This window comes from Saprolegnia diclina, assembly GCF_000281045.1.
Source record: "Saprolegnia diclina VS20 unplaced genomic scaffold supercont1.2, whole genome shotgun sequence".
Taxonomy (NCBI): domain Eukaryota; phylum Oomycota; class Saprolegniomycetes; order Saprolegniales; family Saprolegniaceae; genus Saprolegnia; species Saprolegnia diclina.
In genome coordinates, this window is record NW_008246069.1 from 6994 (window position 1) to 17914 (window position 10921).

At 57.4% G+C, this 10921-nt stretch overlaps 5 protein-coding genes across 5 annotated transcripts; 1 reads left to right on the plus strand and 4 right to left on the minus strand.

Moving 5' to 3' along the window:
- Positions 1–284: 284 nt before the first annotated feature.
- On the plus strand, positions 285–947 carry SDRG_00607 (peroxiredoxin). Its single transcript, XM_008606090.1, has one exon. It carries the CDS (start codon positions 337–339, stop codon positions 904–906), a length of 570 nt encoding a protein of 189 aa, XP_008604312.1. The 5' UTR covers positions 285–336; the 3' UTR covers positions 907–947.
- Positions 948–1158: 211 nt separating this feature from the next.
- SDRG_00608 (hypothetical protein) lies at positions 1159–4492 on the minus strand. The gene is made up of 2 exons (XM_008606091.1): positions 2297–4492; positions 1159–2210 (listed from the first exon to the last, which is right to left on the minus strand). Exons 1-2 carry the CDS (start codon positions 4479–4481, stop codon positions 1201–1203), a joined length of 3195 nt encoding a protein of 1064 aa, XP_008604313.1. The 5' UTR covers positions 4482–4492; the 3' UTR covers positions 1159–1200.
- A 1024-nt stretch (positions 4493–5516) lies between these two features.
- SDRG_00609 (hypothetical protein) lies at positions 5517–6237 on the minus strand. The gene has a single exon (XM_008606092.1). It carries the CDS (start codon positions 6222–6224, stop codon positions 5556–5558), a length of 669 nt encoding a protein of 222 aa, XP_008604314.1. The 5' UTR covers positions 6225–6237; the 3' UTR covers positions 5517–5555.
- A 557-nt stretch (positions 6238–6794) lies between these two features.
- On the minus strand, positions 6795–8782 carry SDRG_00610 (hypothetical protein). The gene has a single exon (XM_008606093.1). The coding sequence runs from the start codon at positions 8736–8738 to the stop codon at positions 6825–6827; it is 1914 nt and encodes a 637-aa protein (XP_008604315.1). The 5' UTR covers positions 8739–8782; the 3' UTR covers positions 6795–6824.
- An 885-nt stretch (positions 8783–9667) lies between these two features.
- SDRG_00611 (hypothetical protein) lies at positions 9668–10387 on the minus strand (the record flags this gene model as incomplete). The annotated part of the gene is made up of 1 exon (XM_008606094.1): positions 9668–10387. Exon 1 carries the CDS (start codon positions 10373–10375, stop codon positions 9668–9670), a length of 708 nt encoding a protein of 235 aa, XP_008604316.1. The 5' UTR covers positions 10376–10387.
- Positions 10388–10921: the final 534 nt, after the last annotated feature.

Consider the following 10921-nt stretch of genomic DNA (forward strand, 5'->3'; position numbering starts at 1 on the left):
TTTTCGTGTCGCTGTTTTGTGACTGGTATCCCTACACCTCGAGAGGAAACTCGGTGCTGCAGCCGACTCGCGCATCGCGTCGATCGTCTTTCAAGCCTTTGCGAGGATGTCGCTCCATGCTCCTGCGCGTGCGTTTGTATGCGTAGAGGCCTGCACGATAACAGGTGGGATGCAAAAGTGATCGTACCATATGGCCTGGCGAGATTGCACTTTGGCCCGCTCAACTCATCGTCGCTACGCCTGCCACGTAATTATGCACGCATTTCATATCAGGCGCCGACGTTTCGCGAGATTACGTTACATACGCCGGCTTTTGTCGCGAACGTTCAGCAAATAATGTGGCATTTGGTGGATGCAAAATGTCATTTTCAGATCTTCCATCGCCTTCCCACTACCATCATGATTGCCATCGGTGACTCGCTCCCTGCCGTGACGCTCGGCGAATACAACGCCGTCGAAGGCACGTGCGCCATCGGCCCCAACCAAATCAAGGTCCAGGAAGCTGCGGCCGGCAAGACGATCGTCATCTTCGCCGTGCCCGGTGCGTTCACCCCGACGTGCTCGGCGCAGCACGCCCCCGGCTTTGTCGCGCTCGCCGACGAGTTCAAGGCCGCCGGCGTCGACGAGATCTGGTGCCTCAGCGTCAACGACGCCTTTGTCATGGGTGCGTGGGGCAAGGACCTCGGCACGGCCGGCAAGATCCGCATGATCGCCGACGGCGACGCTGTCTTCACCAAGGCCACGGGCCTCGAGCTCAACATGACGGGCCGCGGCCTCGGCCTCCGCGCCGCGCGCTACTCGATGCTCGTCAAGGACGGCGTCATCAAGGAACTCAACCTCGAAGTCGGCGGCGCGTTCAAGGTCAGCAACGCCGAGACCATCTTGGCGCAGGTCCGCGGCGAGTGAGCCATTTTGTATCAATCGTCATTCATTTTTCTCTTGTATAATTGTGTTTTGCGCGAGGAGGAAGGGTCCTGGGGTGTTGCGTGGCTTGGCGACGAGAGCGACGGCCGAGCAAACGACTATGTCAGTTAGAACCCAGCAGCGTTGCTAGGTCCACGCCATTTTTGCCTTGGTCAACTCGCTTGATGGACCTCGATCACGATACCTTCTCTTCTCCTCGGCGATTCCACCTGCTCGTGTACCAGAACACTACAATATTGTCTTAAAAAACAGCATATATTGTCATCTCGTGCATTTCTAAATATGCGGCACCCACGACATGTCCTTGGTCTTGATCTTCTCAAACACAAACGTCTCCATGCCGTTCATGTCGGTCTCGTCCTTGCTGTTGAGGTACTTGATGAAGAAAAAGTAGTGCCACAAATTGTGCTTGGTCTCGGTATGGCGCGCAAAGCTGTTCATAATACCGGCGTCCATGCCTTGGGCTTCAATCACCGCGCGCGGCCGGTTGCACACAAGGCACTGCGTCCGGCGGAGCATGAGCTTGTTCTCCGACGCTTCGCGCACGGCTGTGAACGCGTCGATAATGATACCTTGGATGAGGTTCAAAATGAGCGTGATCACGACAATGAAGAACGCGAGCTCGTAAAAGACGCGGCCAAAGTACCGGCCCTTGTCGTTGTAGTTCATTGGCACGTCCGAGAGGTAGTCGCCAATACCGCCGCCATTCAAAAGGCCGCTGTGGAGGTACGTCATGACGCAGTGCATGAGCGTCGAGCACTGGTTGGCGTCGTCGCCGCCGTTGGAGAGCTCGGGCTGGAAAAAGTAGTACCCGAGAAGCGCGAAAAAGTAAATGACGACGCCGCCGAACGCGGCCGTGATTGCGAGCTTGCCCATGTTCATGTTCATGGCCTTGACGACAAACTTGAGGCCAAAATGGAGGTTGATGAGGTCGGCGAGCGGGATGCCATAGTACAGATAGTACCGCGTGTGGTCGACAAGGCCGAGGATAGCGCACGCAGTGAAGAGCGCAAAACGCACAACGTTCTCGGAGAAGAGCGTATCGTAGAGCACGTTGTACCAAAAGTAGGCCTTGGGCAGGAGCTGGTCGTCCTTTGTCGTCGACCGGACTTGCTTGTATGTGATCTCTTGGTCGACGCTAAAGCGCATGATCTCGGCGTACTTGCGAAGCCCCGAGAGCGTCGAGAAGAAGAGAAGCAGGAACGCGCCGAGCCCGAGGACTACCGTGTTGAACGCGGTCCAGCCATAGACCCACACGATGAGCGAGTACGTCCACGCAATGAGCTCTAGGATTGTTCAAAATATGAGACAAATACATGGAAAAAACTTTAAAAAAAATTGAAGAATCGAGATCGACAATGTGTGCACGTACCGAAATAAAAGATAGGATCTTCGAACGCTTCCCACTTGCGGTCGTGAATCGTCTTGGGCGATCGAAACTTGAGTTTTGTGATCGAGAGCTGCTGCTTGCAGTAATGAAAGTTGAACGTCCGCATGAGGTAGTAGACAAAGAGGATGGCCGCGAGCGCGCAGTAGACGCTGCCGAGGATCGTCACGTACGGGTACTTGGTCGTCTTGTCGACGCGCAGCATCAACAAGAGCACGAAATTGATGTAGAAGCAGAGCGCGAGGAGCCGCGTCCGGAGCCACATTTGCCACGTGCTCATGAGCGAGTAGAGCGTGAGCCGCTTGAGGTGCTTGACGACCTTGAGCTCCTCTTCCGTGTCGCGTGCTTGCTCAGAGAGAAGGACGTCCATCGCATGCTCGCCGCCAATGTCCATGGCGTCCAACAGATCGTTCTGGAGCTGCTCGTCAAAGTACATGGCGTCGTGCGGCTTGACAAAGTAGACGGTCGAGTGCTTCCCATAGCGCAGAATCTCGACCGAGATGAGCTGCGCGTTGAAGAAGCGCTGGGCCGACTGCGCCTTGTAGGTCGCGACCGCCGTCTCCCACAATGCGCGAAAGCCCTGCACCGACCGCGTGTCAAACGACCGAAGCGCGCGGTTGGCGACAAGCACCGTCTTGATGGCGGTCGCGAGCGTGCTCACGTCCGACTCGGACTCGGACCGCTTGAGCATCCCGAGGACCGCCGTGTTGAGCTTGGCGCGCATGTGCACTTCAAAGGCCATCCGGTCTTCGGCGTCGTCGGCTTCGTCGAGCTCATCCTGGTCGGCGTCAGCGCTGAGTGCGTGCGGCGACGACGCAGTGCCCGAGAGGTCGCCGCTGCCGGACGCTTGTTCGAGGCTCATGATGCGTACGACGAGCCGCGTGAGGTTCATTGCCTTCTTGTACATGGGCGCGCGGTGAATGTCGTGCTTGGCAAAGTCGAGGGGGTAGCCAAACTGCTCGATGAGCGCTCTATGGTACAGCTGGAGGCGCTGGACGACGACGTCGGCGCTAAATGCCTGCGCGATCGTGGCTTGCGTCGACTGGTCGGTCCGGCCTTCCATGAGCGAGAGGAGGAGCTCGGTCGCGGCTTGGTGGATCGTCATGTCGACTGCTTGGTCGTTCATGAGCAACTTGCAACAGAGCGCCGTCGCGTTCGAGTCGACGATCAGTTCTTGGTTGACCTTATTCGGGCCCTGGCACGCTTCCGTGATGGCCGCCATGCACTTGAGCAACGCCGGGTTGTTGAGCGAGACGCTGATGGCCGCGCCCATGACCTCGACGACCGCGAGCAGAATGCGCTTGCCGTCGACCTCGAGCGACACGACGCTCTGCCACATCTCGTGGTGGTTCTCGCACAGCAGCTGCACGATCGAGAGCGCTCGGTTCTGGTAGTGCGTCGTCAGCGCCGGCGAGAGCGAGCTGTTGTCGGCCATGGCAATGTAGCGGAGGAGGAACCGAATGAACAAGTCCTTGCGGTCGACGTCGGCGGTCGCCTTGTCGTTGTCGTCGTCGTAGTCGACCGAGCACACGGCCGCGAGGAGCGCGTTCTGCGCGGGTTCAAACCCGCCCGCGATAAACTCGTGGATGAGGTCGAGCAGCTGCAGCTCGGTGCCTTCGATGCTCAGGTACTTCTTGGCCACGTCGAGGACAGTCTTGGTCGCCTTGGCATCGCGTGTCGTCGGGCGTCGGCGCGGCAGCGTGTGCATGATGAGCTCGGCGACCGACGCTTCGACCGCGAGCTTTTGCGTATGGCGCCACTCTTGGCGGGCGTAAATGAGGAGGCGGCTCGTGTTTTCCTCTTCGAACGAGACCGCCCAGCCCTTGGCCGGCGGCAAGAGCATCGAGTCGTCGGCGACCGAGACCGACCGCAGGCGTGCGTCTTCTTCGTCTTCGCTGTCGTCAATGTCAAAGTCGCGGACCGACTCGGGCACCGGACCCACGTCGGACGGCGCCGACTTGAGCCGCTGGATCTCGCGCTTGAGCAAGTCGGAGGCCGTGAAGCGCTTCTTCTTGAGTAGCTGCATGATGTTCTTGAGCGCGCCAGTCGACACAAACTCGCTGAGCTTGGCGAGCATGGCGTCGTCTTCGCTGAGCCGGCTCGGGCTCGCGACCGACCGCGCGTACGTCCCGTAGCTGACCGGCGGCTGCCCGTACAAGCCACCTGCCATGCCAATTGTCCAAATCTCGAAATGACCAGCCAGCCCATCACCGCGTGTTTTTTTCATTTTCGTAATGCTGTACTATAGAATTGTATGGAAAATAAAAATATGTCATTCTATTTTTTAGCCTATCGCTTGTGGCGAACGTATCGAGAACGCCATGTCCCAATTCACAACATATCCCATGGGCCCTCTCACAATCGCTTAGCTTGCATATCGTCGAGCTCGATGGTCGCAAGTACTCAAAACCCCAGGCGGAAGGAGCGGAAGTGTAGGAATCGAGTGCACGACGGTCGCAATGTGATGATTTTTCATTTTTTCAACATTTTTAAAAACAAAATGGCGCGGTCGCCAGCGCGGGCCAGACGGCTAAAGCGGCTGCTGACCAAGCATGGAGAAGGAAGCGCGACCTCCGTAGGACTCATGGGACGACCAGATAGCACAGAGCTCGAGCATACCGGTACACAGAAGCGGCGGCGGAGCGGTGCCCTTTTGAGCGAATTCCGCACGAACATTTCAGAAGGCGCCGGGATGCACAAGCCGCGTATTCGTGATCCACGTGGGGCTATGTCGATGCGACGCAGCTGCAATAATTGCCTTTGCAATCCTCGACCCGCAGCGCCGCATCATCATCGCGGGTTCCATGATCGGCTCTTTGCAACCTTTGCTTGGCGGCGATGTGATTGGTCGGCGATTGAGCTATCCGGATACATACACTTTTGGTGGACCGAACGGTCGACGACGGTTTCACGTCCACTTGTTTTGGAGCAGTTGTGTAACGCCCGAATGACGTTAGGACGACATGAGTGGCCACTCTACTTGTACGCGATACCCCAACGACCGATGCGCGCCAACCGCGACGAGCTGCTCGTCCCCTGCGACGCTAGATCGCGGCTCAACAAGCGCATGCTCGCTGCTGTCCGGTGGCTTGACGGCACCGGTAAACCTCTTCTATATACCGGTTGCCTCGGCCCTGCCCAGCGAGCCAGCATTCTGGAGATATCCCGCTCGCATCTTTGAACGCTACACGAATCAACGAAGAAACGGTTCGATGTTTAACAAGTTTAACATTCGATGCGCTGCTTAGGCGCGCGCCGTGCAGACAACCTGTCGGTTTTCAATCGCATACGAGTGGCAGTTGTCGTCGTCCTGCAGCTTGGCGGCGAACGGGAGCGACGTGACGCTGCCTTCGCCACAGCCCAGCGGCTCCTTGAGAATGCACGTGGCGTCGGCGCCATCCGCATGGCCAAACGAGTCGCGCTCGATCGACGCGCAAATGTCGCCGAGGTTCTTGCCTTCGGTGAGAAAGCACGAGCGGAGGTTGTCGCGATCACGAATGACCTGCGGCACAAAGTACCCACGGAGCTCGGTGAGGCTACGCTCCTTGTAGCCGGCGAGCGTAAGCGGCTCAATCTCCTGCGGACCGCCCGGGCCGATGCGGCGGTAGCCGTAGAAGCACTCGTCGCAGTCGTACACGTTGTCGTTGCCGATCTTCGTGGCCGTCGCCGCGTACTTGCGGCAGCGAAAGACGTTGATGCTGAGGATCTCGTCCGGCTTGGTCGTGCAGCGCGAGTACGTGTCGTACTGCGGCCCGGCAATGTCCCACGTATTGGACGAGCACGTCGGGAGGTTCTCGAACGCGACCTGCGTGTACTGGAGCGTGTGCTCGTCGTTGGGAAGGATGACCGAGTTGTTGGTGGCAGCGGCAGCCGTCGCGAGAAGCGAGGCGAGGAGAAGCGTCGAAGCGTGCATGTTGGTTGCGGACGTCGAATGGAAAAGTGAGTGTAAGGATGGCGCTTACTCAAGGATACCCCAGCGTGCGTTGGGCCATAGCCGCTTGCTGCTTTGACATTCCACAGAAGTCGGGTCTGGGACAGCAATGGCTGTCACACCCAAATAGGGCTAAGTTCCAACTCGAATGTTTCGCATGCTTTGGTAGTAGACAACTCGTTTTCCCATGAGCGGTCGATAGAAGCTGGAGAACTTGTGCATAAAACACTGAAAAATCTCATGAAAAGCATTTCCATAGCTTGCACTCCAGCGCTCGCTGTCCGCGACATGTTGTGACTGACGCTGTTGTGAACGCACCAAATCGACGAGGCGTGTTGCAGCCCAGGTAGCACGCTGCGATATGAGAGAAGAGCACGCGCTTGCGTGTGTGACAAGCTGACCAAGCACCACCACGACGGCGACAGGACAGGACCCGTATGTTGGCATGTATGCGCGGAATGAGATTCCCTGATGTCGTAATGATCTTGCTCACGTTATGTCTCGATCCAACGACACGGATGCGATCACTCAACACTATTGTCATATGAAATGGGCATATATTGTGTTGCCGAGTTGCTCTCCTTAAATGCTGGAGAGATAGTTGTCGAGAACGAGTTCTTGCGCCGCGGTGAGCTGGCCTCGTTTTTGAAGCGTCGCTAGCGTCTTCTGGAACTTGGGTGTGGCGCGCCGTGTCGATGCAAGCGCCTCGGCAGCGTCAAAGCGTCGCGAGCCGATCGTCAGCAAGAGCAAGTAAGCGGCGGCCTCGTCGTAGTAGTTAACATAGTCGGGTTGCAGCGCCATGTTGAGGTAGGCGTATTGCAGTACGCGTGGCAGCGGCGTCGCACGCAGGGACCACAAGGCGGCCGGCAGCCCGCGTGAGTCTCTGGGTTCCTTCACAAGTGGCGTCACGTCGATCATCATGAGGAGAATGTTGTCGATGGCGTCGGCCGGCAGACGCATTGACAAGGCGACGTGCGTACTCGGTGCCACGGCGTTCTCGTAGAGCCATGCAACAAGAGATATCCCGTCCGTAGGCATTCCATTCCAACGCAACTGGGCGGTCCACCAGCGAGACGCCAAATCGTACAAGTCGCGCTCACACGACGGGTTGTCAGCACCGATGCCTTCGAGAACCTTGCGCCAAAACACGCCAGATGTAGAGTAGTGCAGGCGGCTCAAGGCTTCCGTCATGGACGGCAAGCCAAAGCGGCGGACGACCGCGACCACCCACGGTACGATAGCGACATCGTGCGCGTTCCATCGCATGCCACCCAGATAGTCTGCCATGAGCGTGCAGTCGCCATAGTCAAACAGCACATTGGCCATGGCCAGACGACTCGGGCGATTGAACTGAGCCGGGCCAGGCTCGGCCCCAATGAAGAGGCGCACAGCAGCTTCAAAGAGCGCATGGGTAGACCCGAACCCAAAGTCGTCCGAGCACAACCCGTCGACGTGATCTCGCAGCAAAGCGACGGTACGGACTAGACCGAGCAGCTTCAAGCGAAGCGCTTTGGGCCAAAAGACGAGGCAGACTGTGTCGTTGCCTAAAATGTCGATCGAGTCTTCTTCGATAAAGCACGAGATCGAGAGAGAGCGCCACGCGGCTTGGAGGCGCGCTGGCGTCGCGCACTGCGGGTGGAAGATGTTGGGTAGCTTCTGCTCGGCCTTGTCGCGGTCATCGTTGTTTCTCCATCGATCCATGGCTGTCGCCACCGTGACGAAGGCCACGTCAAAGACACTTGCCGCAAGAAGCCAGTCGACGACCGCCTTGTCACGACCTGTTAGCGTCGCATACTGTGGCGCGGTGGTCCACGTTTCAAGCTCGACGTGAATGATGCAGTAATTTTCCATCTCGATCGCGTCGTCAATGTCGGCCTTGGATGGCAGCTGTGGTGGCGTAGAGCAATAACTGTAGTCGCTGTCATAGTCCTCGTGGCTCACATTGTGCACAAAGACGCCGCGGGTGCCTGATGTGATCGGTGCGACCGAGACGTGGCACGTGTTGAAGAAGACCACCGAGTGCCCGCTGAGAGTCTCGTACGTCGTCGTCCGGTCGTCGTACGTGATGGTGACGGCACCGCCAGTGCAGTCGGACGGCATAAAGTAGAGCAGCGTCGCAAACGTTCCCGGTGCTGAAGCAGACCTCGGCACTAGCGCCGAAGCCGACCCGACGGCATCGATCGCGAAATGTGCAAAGTCGTAAACGTAGCGCGCGCCGAGCTTTAGTCCACGGAGAATAGTATCGTATTCGAAAGACCATTGGTCGAGGTAGAAGCTGGTCGAGATGGCCGACGGCGGGAGCAGGAGCGTCGTCTTCTCGGGGCTTGTCTCCATCAACGACGCCGCCAGTGCCGGTGCGATCGGCCAGTCGACGTCGACGCCATGGATGGCCATGCGCTCCGAGCCACCGTACATATCTTCGTTCTCTTCGTCGTAGCAGTGAGGTACCATGACAGCCTCCACGAGACTGCTGAGATTGCCAGTCGTGTCGGACATGGACGAGAATTCAAACTGCACAGTGTCATGTTGGCACACTAAGCATCGTTTCACACTCTGTATGTAACGCTGCTGGCTGTATAAAACAGTGAATCAAACACGGAATGGCTCTACTAACCCGAAGCGGCCGCCGCCCGCGCCGTGTTTTTGACCAAGATGCACCTTCACCACTTGATGCTGAATACCCAAGCGATGTGCCTCTTCCAAATGATGCACGCCCTGCGCCACGATGCCTGGCTTCGTGACCACTTCGTCCCGGCGTGCGCCATCCACACGCCTCGCCTTCAACATGGCTAAGCCTCGCCGCTGATGCCGTCTAGCACAACACGCTCTAAATCGAAAGTCCACCCCCCAAAAACAGTTCAGTGTAAATTATATCTAAATAGACTCACTTCAACAACAACAACGGAATGGCTCTACACACGGCTCTACATGTGTGTACCGGCTCCATGTTGTGAGCGATGGTGCATGTATAGAGTGCTGGTCTTCTAAAGAGGTCGGAACGTGAGCGCAATGTCCCTCTCCCCGACTGACAGCGGCGCCGCTTTGCTGCGACCCGCGCCAAGCTCGACTCGGTGGAAGGAGTCGGTAGTGCAAACATCCGGCTGGTGGAAGTCGACTCCTGCGGAAAAAACAACGGGCGTACAGTGATCCTCCAAGGCTGTAGGTGGCTCGCGGGATACAAGGCGTGGCTCACGAAAACGGTGGCTCACTGCGACCTTCCCCACGGTACTGAGCGCTCCGACCGAAAACAGGCATCGTCGTGTCTAGGCTTGGCATGGGTCGCCTTTTTCTACTGATGTTTGACGTGAGGTTCTCTTGACATACGGCTACATCCTCCTCACCTTGAACGACGTCATGTCAGCGACCGTCGATTTCGCAACTAGAGTGCGAGTTGAAACAGAATAAGATATGATATTCATGGCCAGTTACTTGCGCGTCTTGCACGCGATCTTGTTGTTGACGATCGCGTACTCGTGGCAGTTGTCGTCATCCTTGAGCTTACCGTCGAACGGCAGCGACTTGCGAATGTGGCCCGACGGCGTCTTGATCTCGTGCTTGAGAATGCACGTGGCGTCGGCGCCATCGGCATGGCCGAACGACTGGCGGTGGATCGACTCGCAAAGGTCGCCGAGGTTCTTGCCTTCGGTGAGAAAGCACGAGCGGAGGTAGTTGCGGTCGCCGATGCGCTGCGGCACAAAGTACCCGCGGAGCTCCGTGAGGTTGTGCGCCTTGTAGCTGTCGAGTGTGAGCGGCTCAATCTCCTGCGGGCCACCCGCGCCGATGCGGCGATAGCCATAGAAGCACTCGTCGCAGTTGTACACGTTGTCGCTGCCCTTGATGATCTGGCCGTTGGCGTCGCGGCCCTTGGGCGTCTTCTTGGCCGTCGCCGCGTACTTGCGGCAGCGAAAGACGTTGATGCCGAGGATCACGTCCGGCTTGGTCGTGCAGCGCGAGTACGTGTCGTACTGCGGCCCGGCAATGTCCCACGTGTTGGACGCGCACGTCGGGAGGTTCTCGAACGCGACCTGCGTGTACTGGAGCGTGTGCTCGTCGTTGGGAAGGATGACCGAGTTGTTGGTGGCAGCGGCGGCCGTCGCGAGAAGCGAGGCGAGGAGAAGCGTCGAAGCGTGCATGTTGGTTGCGGACGTCGAATGGAAAAGTGAGATGTGAAGCCAAGGTGCATCGATTCAGTGTCGATGCCTGTATCGCTGCTTGCTGCTTTGACATTCAAAGGAAGGCGCGCTGCGACAAGGGACGCATTGCCTCGTTCGATGGAACTGTAGTCGCCCGGAGTCATCACCAGTGATCGTGTCCGTACGTTATGCAAAAACAGTTGGGGACTGGACGTTTCATTTGGCACAGTCGAATTGTTGACAAATTGCTGAAAAACTGGGACAGGTCAGACGATCTAAAATCTTGCATTTGCTGCTCGAGGGGCTTTCGTCGTTAGACGCTCATACATGCAACCATTCATGTAACAGAGCTCTCTCAGCCCGAATGGCACACTAATCGACACTTAACTCGTCAAGTTTACGCATACACTAGTCACACTCTAGCAAAAGCAAGCACTAGTATATTGGTTGAATATCCAGTGTCTTGACGATAACTCACACCAAGGTGTCTACAAATATATTCAATCCAACTGCTCCATTTGTTTGCTTCGAATCTCCGGGTACCAG